This window comes from Nasonia vitripennis, chromosome 1, assembly GCF_009193385.2.
Source record: "Nasonia vitripennis strain AsymCx chromosome 1, Nvit_psr_1.1, whole genome shotgun sequence".
NCBI classification, from domain to species: domain Eukaryota; kingdom Metazoa; phylum Arthropoda; class Insecta; order Hymenoptera; family Pteromalidae; genus Nasonia; species Nasonia vitripennis.
Window position 1 is genome coordinate 32,438,899 of NC_045757.1, and position 11,901 is coordinate 32,450,799.

Sequence of the window (11,901 nt, forward strand, 5' to 3'; positions counted from 1 at the left end):
TGCAACGCGTTTGCCTTCCTGCGCGCGAGTCGGTTCATTACCCCGTTGAGAACAGAAAGATAGAGAGAGAGAGAGAGAGAGAGCTCGATTTAGTGAGGCCGGAAGGAGGATGCGCGAAGCTTGCGTGGGAAGTGCCACCGCGAGACCCTCCCTCTGATGACTTAATTCGAGCGCGCGGTTTTTTTTTCATTCGCGCGCCGGCGATTATGCAAATGTCAGCCGCCGCTGTGGGTGCGCATACGTTTTGTTTCAGTCGGGAGGCAGAGAGGAACCGGGGAAATGATTTTAAGGCTTGCGGTCGCCTATCTACCTGATGGTTACGATTTGCTGAGATATTCGATACGGCTTGTGCGCGTGTGAGCAGATAGGAATCTGTTATTATACGCATGCTTGTTTAACTATACGGGCGCTAGAATCGGTGATAAATCAGCCGGCGCTGACTGACAATTACGGCGATTGAGATTATTCATAGGGTTTGACGAAAATTTGCATAATTATCGATAAGACGTAATGTGCGAAAACTGAGCTTTATTAGCCATTGAGCATCGTAGCTATTATACCGACTGTCGAATCGTTCTCACGCATAAATAGTGTGTATATAGAGGTGTAAACTGACCTTAGTCGACGAAGTGCTGGGTTTCCCGCCTCCGCTGACGATGGCGTAGATCTCGACCTCGTACCACTCGACGCCGGCCTCCCTGTCCAGAGCGGCGGCGGTCGACAGGACTCCGGTCTTCGCGTCCACGTCGAACAGTCTGTCGACCTGGGGTCCCTTCGCCCCGGCAGTCACGTTCGTCACGTAGTACTCCAGTTCCTCGTTCGAGCGCCTGCTCCTGGCGTGCACTCGCAGGATGCTCGCCCCCGCGGCCTCGTTCTCGTAGACACTTCCCTCGAGCTGTCCGCCATGTTCCCAGATCGGCGAGTCGTCGCCCTCGCCCGGGAGGATCAAGGTCAGGTAGGTCTCGGAAGACCTGCGCTCGGCCTGGCCTGCTTCGTCGGTGGCCCTCACGCCGACCTGGAGCTTCGAAATTCGCTCGAAGACCAGGGGCGAGCGGGGAAGTCGCATCGTGAGGGCTCCAGTTTTGCGATGGATGCGGAACATGTCCGAGTAGTTGGCTCCGAGGCGAAGGAGCTCGTAGCTGACCAGGCCGTTCGTGCTGGAGTCCAGGTCTCTGGCCTGCAGCTGGGCGACCTGCAACTCCCGACCCGGCTGGTAGGCGATGCTGCTCTTGATCGGTAAGACCGCAGCGGACATGCTCACGAAGATCGGCGCGTTGTCGTTGACGTCGGTCACGATGACGATGACCACCTTCTCGGCCGAGAGCCTCGCCGATCGGGGCTGGGCCATGTCACTCGCCACCACGACCAGTTTGAAAGTGTCGATCTCCTCGCGATCGATCGGCAGGAGCGTGTGGATGACGCCGGTCGTCGGGTTGATGCCGAACCTGCGCTTCTGGTCCTCCGGATCCTGACTGGCTATGCTGTAGCTCAGCACCCCGTTGTCGCCAGAGTCCGGGTCGACTGCCGTGACCGTCACGACCGGTCGGTGGACCGGTATGCCCTCGACGATCTGTCGAACGATCGCCGTGTTCGGAAAGACCGGCGGGTTGTCGTTGGTGTCGATCACGTCCACGCGCAGGGTTATCACGCTGCTGAGCCTCGGGTGACCTGCATCGCTGCAGGTGACGTTCAGGTGGTACACCTCGATGTCCTCGTAGTCGAGCGGCTTTCTCAGATACAGAGCGCCAGTCGCCGGGTCGACGTGGAAGGCGTCTCGCCGATTTCCCGCCGAAATGGCGAAGGTCAGCTCGCTGTTGGCGCCCAGGTCGCTGTCGGTCGCCCGGAACCTGAGCAGCTCGACGTTCACAGGCGCGGTCTCGAGTACCGATATGCGCGGCTTGTTGTCGACGAAGCGGGGCGTGTTGTCGTTCTCGTCGAGCACCTCGATGTGCACGGTCGCGCTGGAAGAGAGCCTGCTCTCAATGCCCGCGTCGTGAGCTACGACCGTGAGATGGTAATTGTCCCGCGTCTCACGATCGAGTTCCCTGGCTAGCGATATCTGGCCGGTCGCCTCGTCGATCGTGAACTGGCCGTCGTGCTGCTCGTTCTCCAGCGAGTAGAAGACATCGCCGTTCAGTCCCTCGTCCGCGTCCGAGGTGTAGACCCGCAGCAATTGCGTACCCACGAGCGCGGCCTCGCTCACCTGGACGCGGTATGGCAGCCGCTTGAACTGCGGCGTGTTGTCGTTCACGTCGCTTATGTAGACGCTCACCTTAACCCGATCCTTCAGCCGATTGACTCCGTTATCGATGACGCTGGCCTCGAGGCTGATGAAGTTGCTTCCGGTACTCAGGACCAATTGCTCGCGATCGAACGGGTGCATCGATTTGATGAAACCGTTGCGCGGATCCACGACGAAGTCCTGCTGGCTGCTGGGCAGCGAGAAGGTCAGATCGGCGTTGCGGCCAACGTCACGATCGCTCGCCAGCAATTTGCCAACGAACGTGTCCGCGGGCTCGTTCTCCCGCAAGTGGAACGTGAAGCTCGAGTTGCTGAACTGCGGAGCGTTGTCGTTCTCGTCGATGATGTGAACGACCACGGGAACGGTCGAGCTGCGCTTTGGATTGCCCTGATCGCTCGCGGTCACCTCGAGCGCGTAGTAGTCCTGCTCCTCGCGGTCCAGCACGTTCTTCACGTAGAGCTGGCCGTCCGGAAAGATGCCGAAGCGGTTCTCCAGATTGCCGTCGGTCACGCTGTAGAAGATGCGCCCGTTGGCACCGAGATCGATGTCAGACGCGAGCAGAGCGAAGAACCGCTCGTTCACGGGCGTGGACTCGGACAAGGAGGACTCGTAGCTGGTGAGTTTGAAGACCGGAGTGTGGTCGTTCACGTCCTCGATGATCACGCGGATCTGCTGAGTCGCCGAGAGCGACTGGACTCCCGAATCCATGGCAGTTACCTCGAGATGGAGAACCGTTCCCGGCGCTGACTTGATGGGCTTGTGCAGATAGATGATACCCGTGTTCTCGGCGATCCTGAACTGCTGTCCCGGATTCCGGGTGAGCGAGTAGCTGATCCTCGCGTTGGCTCCCGCGTCCCTGTCTCTCGCCCGAGCCAGACAGACCTCCTGTCCCACGGCAGCCCACTCCTTCAGGAACACCTCTTCCTCCCGCTCTTCGGTGGGGAATCTCGGCGGATTGTCGTTGATGTCCAGGATGGTGATGTTCGCGGTGGTGACTCCGTAGGCGAGACCCGCTCTTGCCGACACTTTCAGACTGTAGTAAGCCTGTTCCTCGCGATCGAGGCAACCGGCGGTGCTGATCGAGCCGGTGAACTCGTTGATTTTGAAGTTGCCCTCGGGATCGCCGAGAACGATGGCGTAGGAGATCTTGGCACTGCTGTGGGACGGTACCGACACCGAGCCGACTTCTCGGCCGAAGGATGGATTTTCCGAGCAATCGCCCCGGTTCTCGGTGACTTTGAATTGGTAGCCGTTGTAAGCTCCGAACTCGAGTTGCTCGAGGTTCTCCTCGCGCAGGATTTCGACCACAGCGTTCTTCACGGCCGATCTGTCGCCGGTGTCCTTAGCGGATACCGTCAGTTCGAACAAGATCTTGTGGGCTTGTCTCAAGGCACCCTGGAGGAATACATCGCCGGTTCTCTCGTCAACGCTGAAGAACCCGTCGCCACCAGACTCCAGAGAGTACCTGACCTGTGCGTTCTCTTTCGCGTCCGCGTCGGTAGCGAAGACTTTACCTATCAGGGTTCCAGGTGTGGCATCTTGTGGCACTGTGAAAAAGTAGTTGGTGGGGTAGAACACCGGTGGATTGTCGTTGACGTCCTCCAGCGTCAGCAAGACCGTCGCCGTCGAACTCTGAGGTGGTGTTCCCTGATCCCTTGCAATGACTAGTACGCGATACTCCTCGACGCTTTCTCTGTCCAAGGTGATCTTCGTCATCAGTTGGCCTGTCAGCGCGTCCAGTGCGAAGGTCTTTGGATAGTCTCTCAATACGTTGGGATGCAAGCTGTAAGCCACGCTACCGTTCGTACCTTGATCGTTGTCCACGGCGGAGAGAGTCGCTACCAGACTGTTGGCTGGTGTGTTCTCGGACAAGGTAACCTCGACGATATTCTGAGAGAATTTTGGTGCCTCGTCGTTCTCGTCCAGGATGGTGACGCGAAGATGAGTCGACACATACTTAGGATTAGGTCCTCCATCTCTCGCCAAGACCTTCAGCTCCACGCTTCCCTGTATCTCTCTGTCCAAGGTGGCGACGGTGGTCACCAGACCGGTGTCCTGATCGATGGCGAACCAATTCTGCTCGTTACCGGACTCGAAGTCATAGTAGATCCTCGCGTTCAATCCAGAATCCGCATCGGTAGCCGATATACTGGCGACGAAGCTGCCGATCGGCGAGAGTTCGGACAGCACGGCGGAGTACTCGCTCTGCTGGAACACGGGCTCGTGATCGTTGACGTCGTTGACGTGGATGACCAGGTAGGCTGTTGCCGATCTCGGAGGTGATCCCTTGTCGGTCGCGACGATCGTCAAGTTGTACATGGGGATCTCTTCTCGGTCCAGTTTGCCGTTCACCCGTACGATGTGAAAGTTCTGGGTGTTGTGACCCAACTGAAAGTGGCCCAGCTCGTTGCCAGCTCTGATCTCCACGGTGGTCTCGCCGTTGAGGCCTTCGTCGTTGTCGATGATTCCCACGGCGGCTACGATCGAGTCCTTGGCAGCGTTTTCGTCGACGGTCGCGAAACCGGTCGTCGGCGGGAAATAAGTGAACTTGATCTCCGGATCGTGATCGTTGGCGTCCAGCAGATTCACCGTGACGTACGTCCGACCGTCCTGCCTCGGCGAACCGTGATCCCTCGCGAATACGGTGATGACGCAGCTCTTTGGACAACCCCCACCAGGTCTCGCTACCGTGCAGCTCTGCTGAGGACAGTCCAGCACCTCGGCCGTGACTATCGCTCCCGTGTCGGGATCGATCGTGAACTGCCTCTCGTTGTCCGGCAGGTAGTAAGTCAACTGGGCGTTGTCGTCGGTGTCCTTGTCGACGGCGCGTACCGTGAGCACGTGGGTACCTACGGCGGCGCTCTCATTCAGCGTGACCACGTAGTCGCTCTGCTGAAAGATCGGCGGATTGTCGTTGACGTCGAGGACGGTGACGTTCACCATGAGACAGCCCAATTTCGGCGGCCGGCCCTTGTCGCGCGCGCAAACGTTCAGATGGTAATACTCGACCTGCTCCCGGTCCAGCTTGCCGGTGGTCTCCAGATGCAGGTAGGACGTCTCCCCGATGGGGTTTCCCGTTACGGACAGTCGGAACTTGGCGTCCGTGTTACCGTTAACGATGAAATAGTCATCGGTAACTCCGTTCTCCGGCGTGTCTTTATCGGTCGCCGCGTCGAGCAGTAGCTTGGTACCGGCAGTCGCCGACTCGGAGAAGGTCACCGAGATGCTCGACTCGGGAAACTGGGGCGCGTTGTCGTTGATGTCCAGCACCAATATCCTCACCTCGATCGGGTAGGTCGGTTGGCTGGACAGCACGACCAGATCGAACCGATCGCTGGGCAGGGCCTCGCGGTCCAGCACCATGGCCGTCCTGATCTCGCCGGACACCGGGTCCAGAGTGAACTCCTTGGGCGGCTCGTTGAAGCGGTAGGTGAAGTCCTGGAGAACCGGTATCGTGCCGACCAGGCTCCCCCTGGGCTCGCCCTCTTTGATCTCGAGCTGGGCTCGTTTGTCGACGGCCCGGCTCTGCATGGTCAGGCCCACCTGCGGCGTCTCCTGCGGCAGCATGATCGAACGCCGCGGCACGAGGCGGGCCACCGATGCCTCGGCGAGGCTGCCGTTCGCCCGGGTGCCGCCATTCAGACTCGCCAGAGTCAGCAGCAGGGCGAACGATAACAGTCTCGGCAACATTTCTCTACTCTTTTATTCTCTTCTCTCTCTCTCTCTCTATCTCTCTCTCTCTCTCTACTTGCGTCTGCTACCTATCGCAGTGCTTCCTCATCCTCGCGATCCTTCTCGGTCGTGCTCCCTTTAAACCGGTGATAAGGAACTGTAATTCCTCATGTCAGCGGCATTATTCCTTGCCGAGGTGTCCGGTGCACTTCTAGACGAGCTGCAGCGAGAGCGGCTTTCGCGACAGTCGCGACATTTTAATTATCGAGCCTGTAAGCGCCGAGCCGCCGCTTTGGCAAAAAGAAAGCGGGTTTTTCGCGAGAGATCGGAATCAGGCGCGCGAGATGGAAATCTTCTTCTCCGAAGTGGGGGCACTGACCGGCACAGCAGCAGCAGCAGCAGCCGCGCCTCGCCTCGCGCATGAGACGCGTTTCCAATCTCTCTCTTGCACTCTCACCACTGTGAGCTGTACGAAGGTGCGGGAAAGAGTTTTTCAATGTGTGAGAGAGACGTATCGGCAGCGTTGTCGAATTCTACCGCTCGTCGATGATCCTTAATTGCAGCTTGCTCGCTCTCGAACGATCTCGGCTCGTTTTGTATGCGTGTATATTAAAAGGGGCTCAAAAGGAAAAAAGCGAGGAGAACACCGGTAATCTTCGGCGATTTAACTGGCCGGACTCTCTCTCTCTCTCTCTCTCTCTCTCTCTCTCTCTCTCTCTCTCTCTCTCTCTCTCTCTCTCTCTGCTGCTGCTGCTGCCGATCAACTGCGCCGAATATATACTCCCAGACTTAAAATTCTCGAGGGCAGCGACTTGCAAATTCGGCATTCCGCGAACACGCGGTCTGGCGCGCGCAAGCAGTCGCCTCCTTTTTTCCTCGGCAGCAGCGACTTAGAAGCACAATTTCCATAAATACACGGCGTGCCGAGATTTCTTATCTTCACCCTTTTTTAAGCACAAACGAGCCAGATCGCTGCTTCGCACCAGCACTGTATATCTCCGGCAGCACTACTCAAACTCCTCTTTCTTTCTCTCTCTCTCTCTCTTCCTCTTTCTTTCTGGCATATATCGACGTGCACGCGGCCAGGAAAAAAACAACCCCCTCCTCTTTCTCTCTACACACGTACAGATCGCCGTCTCGCGCGCGGAAATTCCACGTCCGTATACACACGGGGCGAGAGGCTCGCACACTTCAACACACGGGTAAACGCTCGTAGTATATACATATACACACACGCGAGAGTCCTCGAAGATCGCGGACGCGGCAGAAGCAGGCAGTGACTTCTCTCGGATCGCCGATCGTTTTGGGCCTTGCGGGACCTTGCGCTCGTACGCACTGAGAGTACTGGGCACCGCGATAACAACGCCGACAGAAGAGTTAGACACTACACACGGCTGGCAGTGTTGCTACTCGTCGATCAGCAGCGGTACGTGTAGGCGCGCGTACGGCCTCGCGCGAGAGAAGCCTTTCTTCGAGGACTGACCCGACTCGACTGAGAAAACTGCTGCGCAGACACCGGTCCCAGAACTCGCTCGCTCTCCCTCTCTCTCTCTTTCTCATACCAGCGCGCTCTCTCTCTCTCTCTCTCTCTCTCTCTCTCTCTCTCTCTCTCTCTCTCTCTCCGGGGCCCGCGAGAAGAGGGAGCGAGCGAGAGAGAAGACATTCTTTAGCCCGGCTGACGCCATCCCTCTCCGATCTATCGGGCCCAACGGGCATTGCGTTCTCTCCCTCTCGCTCCCTCTCACCTGTGCCGCGCTCGCTGTGTAGCGGCAGCAGCCGCCGCCGCGCCGAGCCTCTCTTTATCGCTCCTTCGTTCTTTCTTGCGGCCCTCTCTCCCCCCACCTTCCGACCTACTCCCTCCCGGTCTCTCTCTCTCTCTCTCTCTCTCTCTCGCTCTCTCCTCCACTTGTACGCGCCACGCGGAGCTTTTTTGTCTCGCTCCGTTCAACGGCGGGTCCGGGCCCCGAGAGCGAGAGAGAGAGAGAGGAGCGACAGGCTCTCTCGCGATCCTTCCCGCTCGCTCCCTCTCTCTCTCTCTCTCTCTCTCTCTCTCTCTCTCTCTCTCTCTCTCTAGCGCGCGAGCTCGTCGGAGCCCCACGCTCATTCCTGCGCCGCGCCGTCGTCCTGCAGAGATATTCTACCTTTTGCCCTCGAGGAACCGAGCAATGCAGCCGCGCTCGCGAGCGCGCGGCTCAGGTATGCAAGATGGCCGCAGCCGATCGTTTCACTCCGTCTCTCCCTCTCTTTCTTCCTCTACTCCGCTGCAGGCGCACGGAGCGCAGAGGAGAACTGTATGAACGGGAGGGAAGGATAGAGAAGCTATGGGTGTATGTGTGTATGTGTGTACCACTACACCTACGTACGTGTGCTGCACGAGATACCAAGCGCTCTCCCTCTGTCTCTCCCGCCGCGTGCGCGAGTGGGGCCCGCGGGCCCAAAGAGCCTTGTGCGTGTGTGCGAAAGCTCGCGCTTAGAGGAAGAAAGCGAGATGACGAAGAGAGACGGACTGAAATAACAAATAAGGAGAATGCAACTCGCGAGGGAGAGGAGAGCGCGCGCAGAAGAAGTGGAGAGGAAGCGAGAAAGAGAAATGCGAATGCCTATGCCAGTGTATACCAATATACGTGTGTACACCTTAGCGGCACTCGCTGGGGCTAGTGTATGCCGAGCCTTCGCGCGCTCGGGGAAGGCGAAGAAAGGAAGGAGAGCGAGAAAAAGAGAGAGAGAGACAGAGAGAGAGAGAGAGAGAGAGAGAGACGAACGCATGGAAGTATGTATGATGCGTGAGAGAGCCGCGATGGGAGTGAAACTAAGGGCCGGCGTGCGGGAAATTCGCGGGGTATGGAGCTCTTCTTCGTCTTCCCGGGAAGACAGAGCCATACGCCGGCGATGTCGACCTTTTCGCTCCGCGGCTCATTTCTCCGTCTCCGCGGGTCCAGCGCGCGCAAAAGGGCCTTACGGGCCTCGCGCTGCCGCGGAGTGGGGGAAACGTGCACAGCTCGCGGCCACTTTTGCGCCGCGCGCTAATCCGCGTTGCCGATCGCTGCGCAGCAGCCGACTCTCTCTCTCTCTCTCTCTCTCTCTCTCTCTTCCAGCCTTCCCGCTGCTGCTGCACTTATATGCGATTTAATGCAGCCGGGCGGTGGGAGAGAGAGGAAGGAGCAGAGGACGAAGCAGAGAGGAAGAGGAGAGAGAGAGGGAGAGCGAGCGTAGGTACTTGAGGTTTACGGGAATGGAAGGCTGGTTATTAGGTGTTTTCGCCTGATTAATGGGCCCGGCCTTTTTCGGGGATTCTCGCTACCGGCGGATGATCGCTGCGTGTGATTGAGTGCCCGGCTCGCGCGCCCGCGTTTTTCGCCTTATAGACGCGAACGAACGCGATCATTGGGACACGCGAGTGAGTCGCCTGCGTGCGTAAGGGGTACTGCATGCTCCGCGTGCGTGTGTGTGTCGGTGTGTAAGCGCGCCACGGGTAATTAATGCCGTCCGAAAGTTTTAAGAGAGCAGGCAGTAGCGTGCACCAAGTCGCGTTTACGTATGTCGGATGTATCGGGAGATTCTGCCGCTGCTGCTGCTGCTACTTCTTGTTTTTGCGCTGCTGATGGTTGTTTGACTTTTTTTTCTCTCGCTGATGGGGACGACGAGCCGATGTTTTCGGCCGAGGGCAGGAATTTTGAGACGGGTTATTGGTTGTTTAACTGGACGATTGGTCGAGTTAGATCTACTGAGAGATTCCGCCTGAGGGGATGGCTGGTTTCGATGGATTTGTTTTAGGAAGTTCGTGCGAATGCGATCTAGCTTGCGGGACTGCGGTGTCGCGGTAATTAATTCGGGTGTATTTAATTAATCGACGATTGGATGGATTAGGTTCGTCTTCGTTTCGCGAATAATATGGAACTGAGGAGGTAATTGGTCGATCGATTATTATTGAGTGTTTATTACTGTGTGATTCTTTGTAGTAAAATTTAAAATTTAGACGTCTTTTTTAAGAATGATAAGATTGATAGGGACGATGCGCCCAGCGCGAAATAAGTAGTCGACAGCATAGGAAGCTATAAGTGCCCAGCTTCTGACGCGAGATTACTGCTCTTATGCCCGGTATGGTTAGTAGTTTATGAATTTTTGAGACAAAAGTTGATTGGAAAGTATGGTTTTTTCCTTCTTGGCAAGTTCAATCAGCTTCGCACCTCCATAGAAGTTTAATTTTCAGTTTGAACTTTCAAAAAATTTCAGAGTTAGCCCTATAATCTTGCTCCGTTCCGTCGTATAACCGTATTTTACGAACGTGTTTTAGCATAGGATTGCCATTGTGATTGTATCATTTTTTAATGTAAGACTTTTAAACGCTTACAATAGCTTTAATAAAAGCTTTGTTTAGCCTGGAAATGCCTTGAGGGAAGGTCGAAGAGAAACTGCGATCGATTTCGATACATTTTGGAAATAATGATAAAAAAACAAGGGTAAAACGGCTCAAACGAAATTTCTTCACATAAAGCAAACAATTGTAATAGTTTCCATGCTGTGCGACACTTTTTCAATATAAAAAAAAATTGGCTTTTACAAGTATGCTTCTCATTTGGATATTTCGTAAAATTAAGGACACCACCGTACATAGCATCAAAAGCCCCTATAACAGCAAGCTAATCGAAAGTTATATATTAAGTTCCATAATGGGCACATGTCGCCTCACTTATAGTAAAATCATGGATCAGTATATGTATAGACTTAGACAGTTATAGCATGAGCGGCCCAAGTATATCAGGCTGAACAAAGCAGATAGTGCTCGATGACGACTATACAATATACACAATAAACAAACAAAATTGATGGATCTCATAAAAATAAATATCACCTCAAAAGTCGTGTAAAATGCATTATTCAGATTTAAATATATTCGCGATCGTACAGCAATTATATAAATTCATACCCGCAATTAGTCGTGTAAATGAGAGTCATTCGCGTCGGCACATTCATTTATACCTATATTCAGCAAGTTTAAAAACGAACGTCTATAACAGATTGTCCAGTTCTCAACTGAAAGCTTATCGATAGCAATCATAAAACACGGTGTCATGCGGGTAATGATAATAATTAATTTGACATACATACATACGCATCAGACGTCTGCACATTAATTTCCCAGAAGAAACAATACACTCCACGATTCGATCACTCTTTATATTACAGGAATACCTTCATACATCCATATGGCAACTTTCAAATGTACGGGGGTCATCTCGCTAGCCGCAATCATCAAGAAATCGCGATCGCAATATAATAACACTGCACATCCTATCATCAGCCGAAAGACTACATGACGAGCCTGTAGTTTCCGAAAAACCATACGCACAAAACCCGTCAATTCCCTCGTACGTAATCTCGCGAAAAATATCTATCTCTGTCTCTCTTCCCGGCGAGAGAGAAACGCCGCAGCCGCGAAAAACGTTCTATCGCTCGCTCTCGTCGTCGTCGTAATGAAATTATCAGGATCATCGGGTGGGCCCATCTCGCCATTATCATCATCATTATCGTCGTCCTCTCTCACCCCCTTTCGAAGGAGATCTCTCGTCAGACTACACAACATACCACGACGGGCAATATGCATATAGGTGTATACACACGCGTCCGGCATACATAATTACCGTCATATTCGACGATTTCCCGAATTACTCTCGCGATCCCCCCACGGCGCTACTCTGCATATCGATCAGCGCACTGCTCTCCCTCTCTCTCTCGCTGCGCAAAAAACGAGAAAATACATCTGCGAAACGAGATAATAATAATAATAACGATCGTAATAACAACAAAAACAGCGGCGGCATATGTGTGTGTGTGTGTAAAAAGGGTAGAACAAAGTGTGCGGAGCAAGCGAGACAAGGAAAAGAGTAGATGCAGAGCCCGAAGCGCATCGAGAGAACGGCGCGCAAGGGCAGCTGACACTGACGATACCAATCGCAAAAGACCGTGCGCTCGCGAGTATATCCTCT

The 11,901-nt window shown here is 54.8% G+C and overlaps 1 protein-coding gene across 1 annotated transcript in view; it reads right to left on the reverse strand.

Annotated features, from left to right (window-relative positions):
• LOC100118688 (cadherin-related tumor suppressor) overlaps positions 1-7,491 on the reverse strand; it is a 73,044-nt gene extending 65,553 nt beyond the window's left edge. Inside the window, exon 1 of the mRNA XM_008216920.4 lies at positions 617-7,491. Coding sequence (XP_008215142.2) covers positions 617-5,932 — 5,316 coding nt within the window. The 5' untranslated portion in view covers positions 5,933-7,491. The remainder of the gene's footprint in view (positions 1-616) is intronic.
• Positions 7,492-11,901: the final 4,410 nt, after the last annotated feature.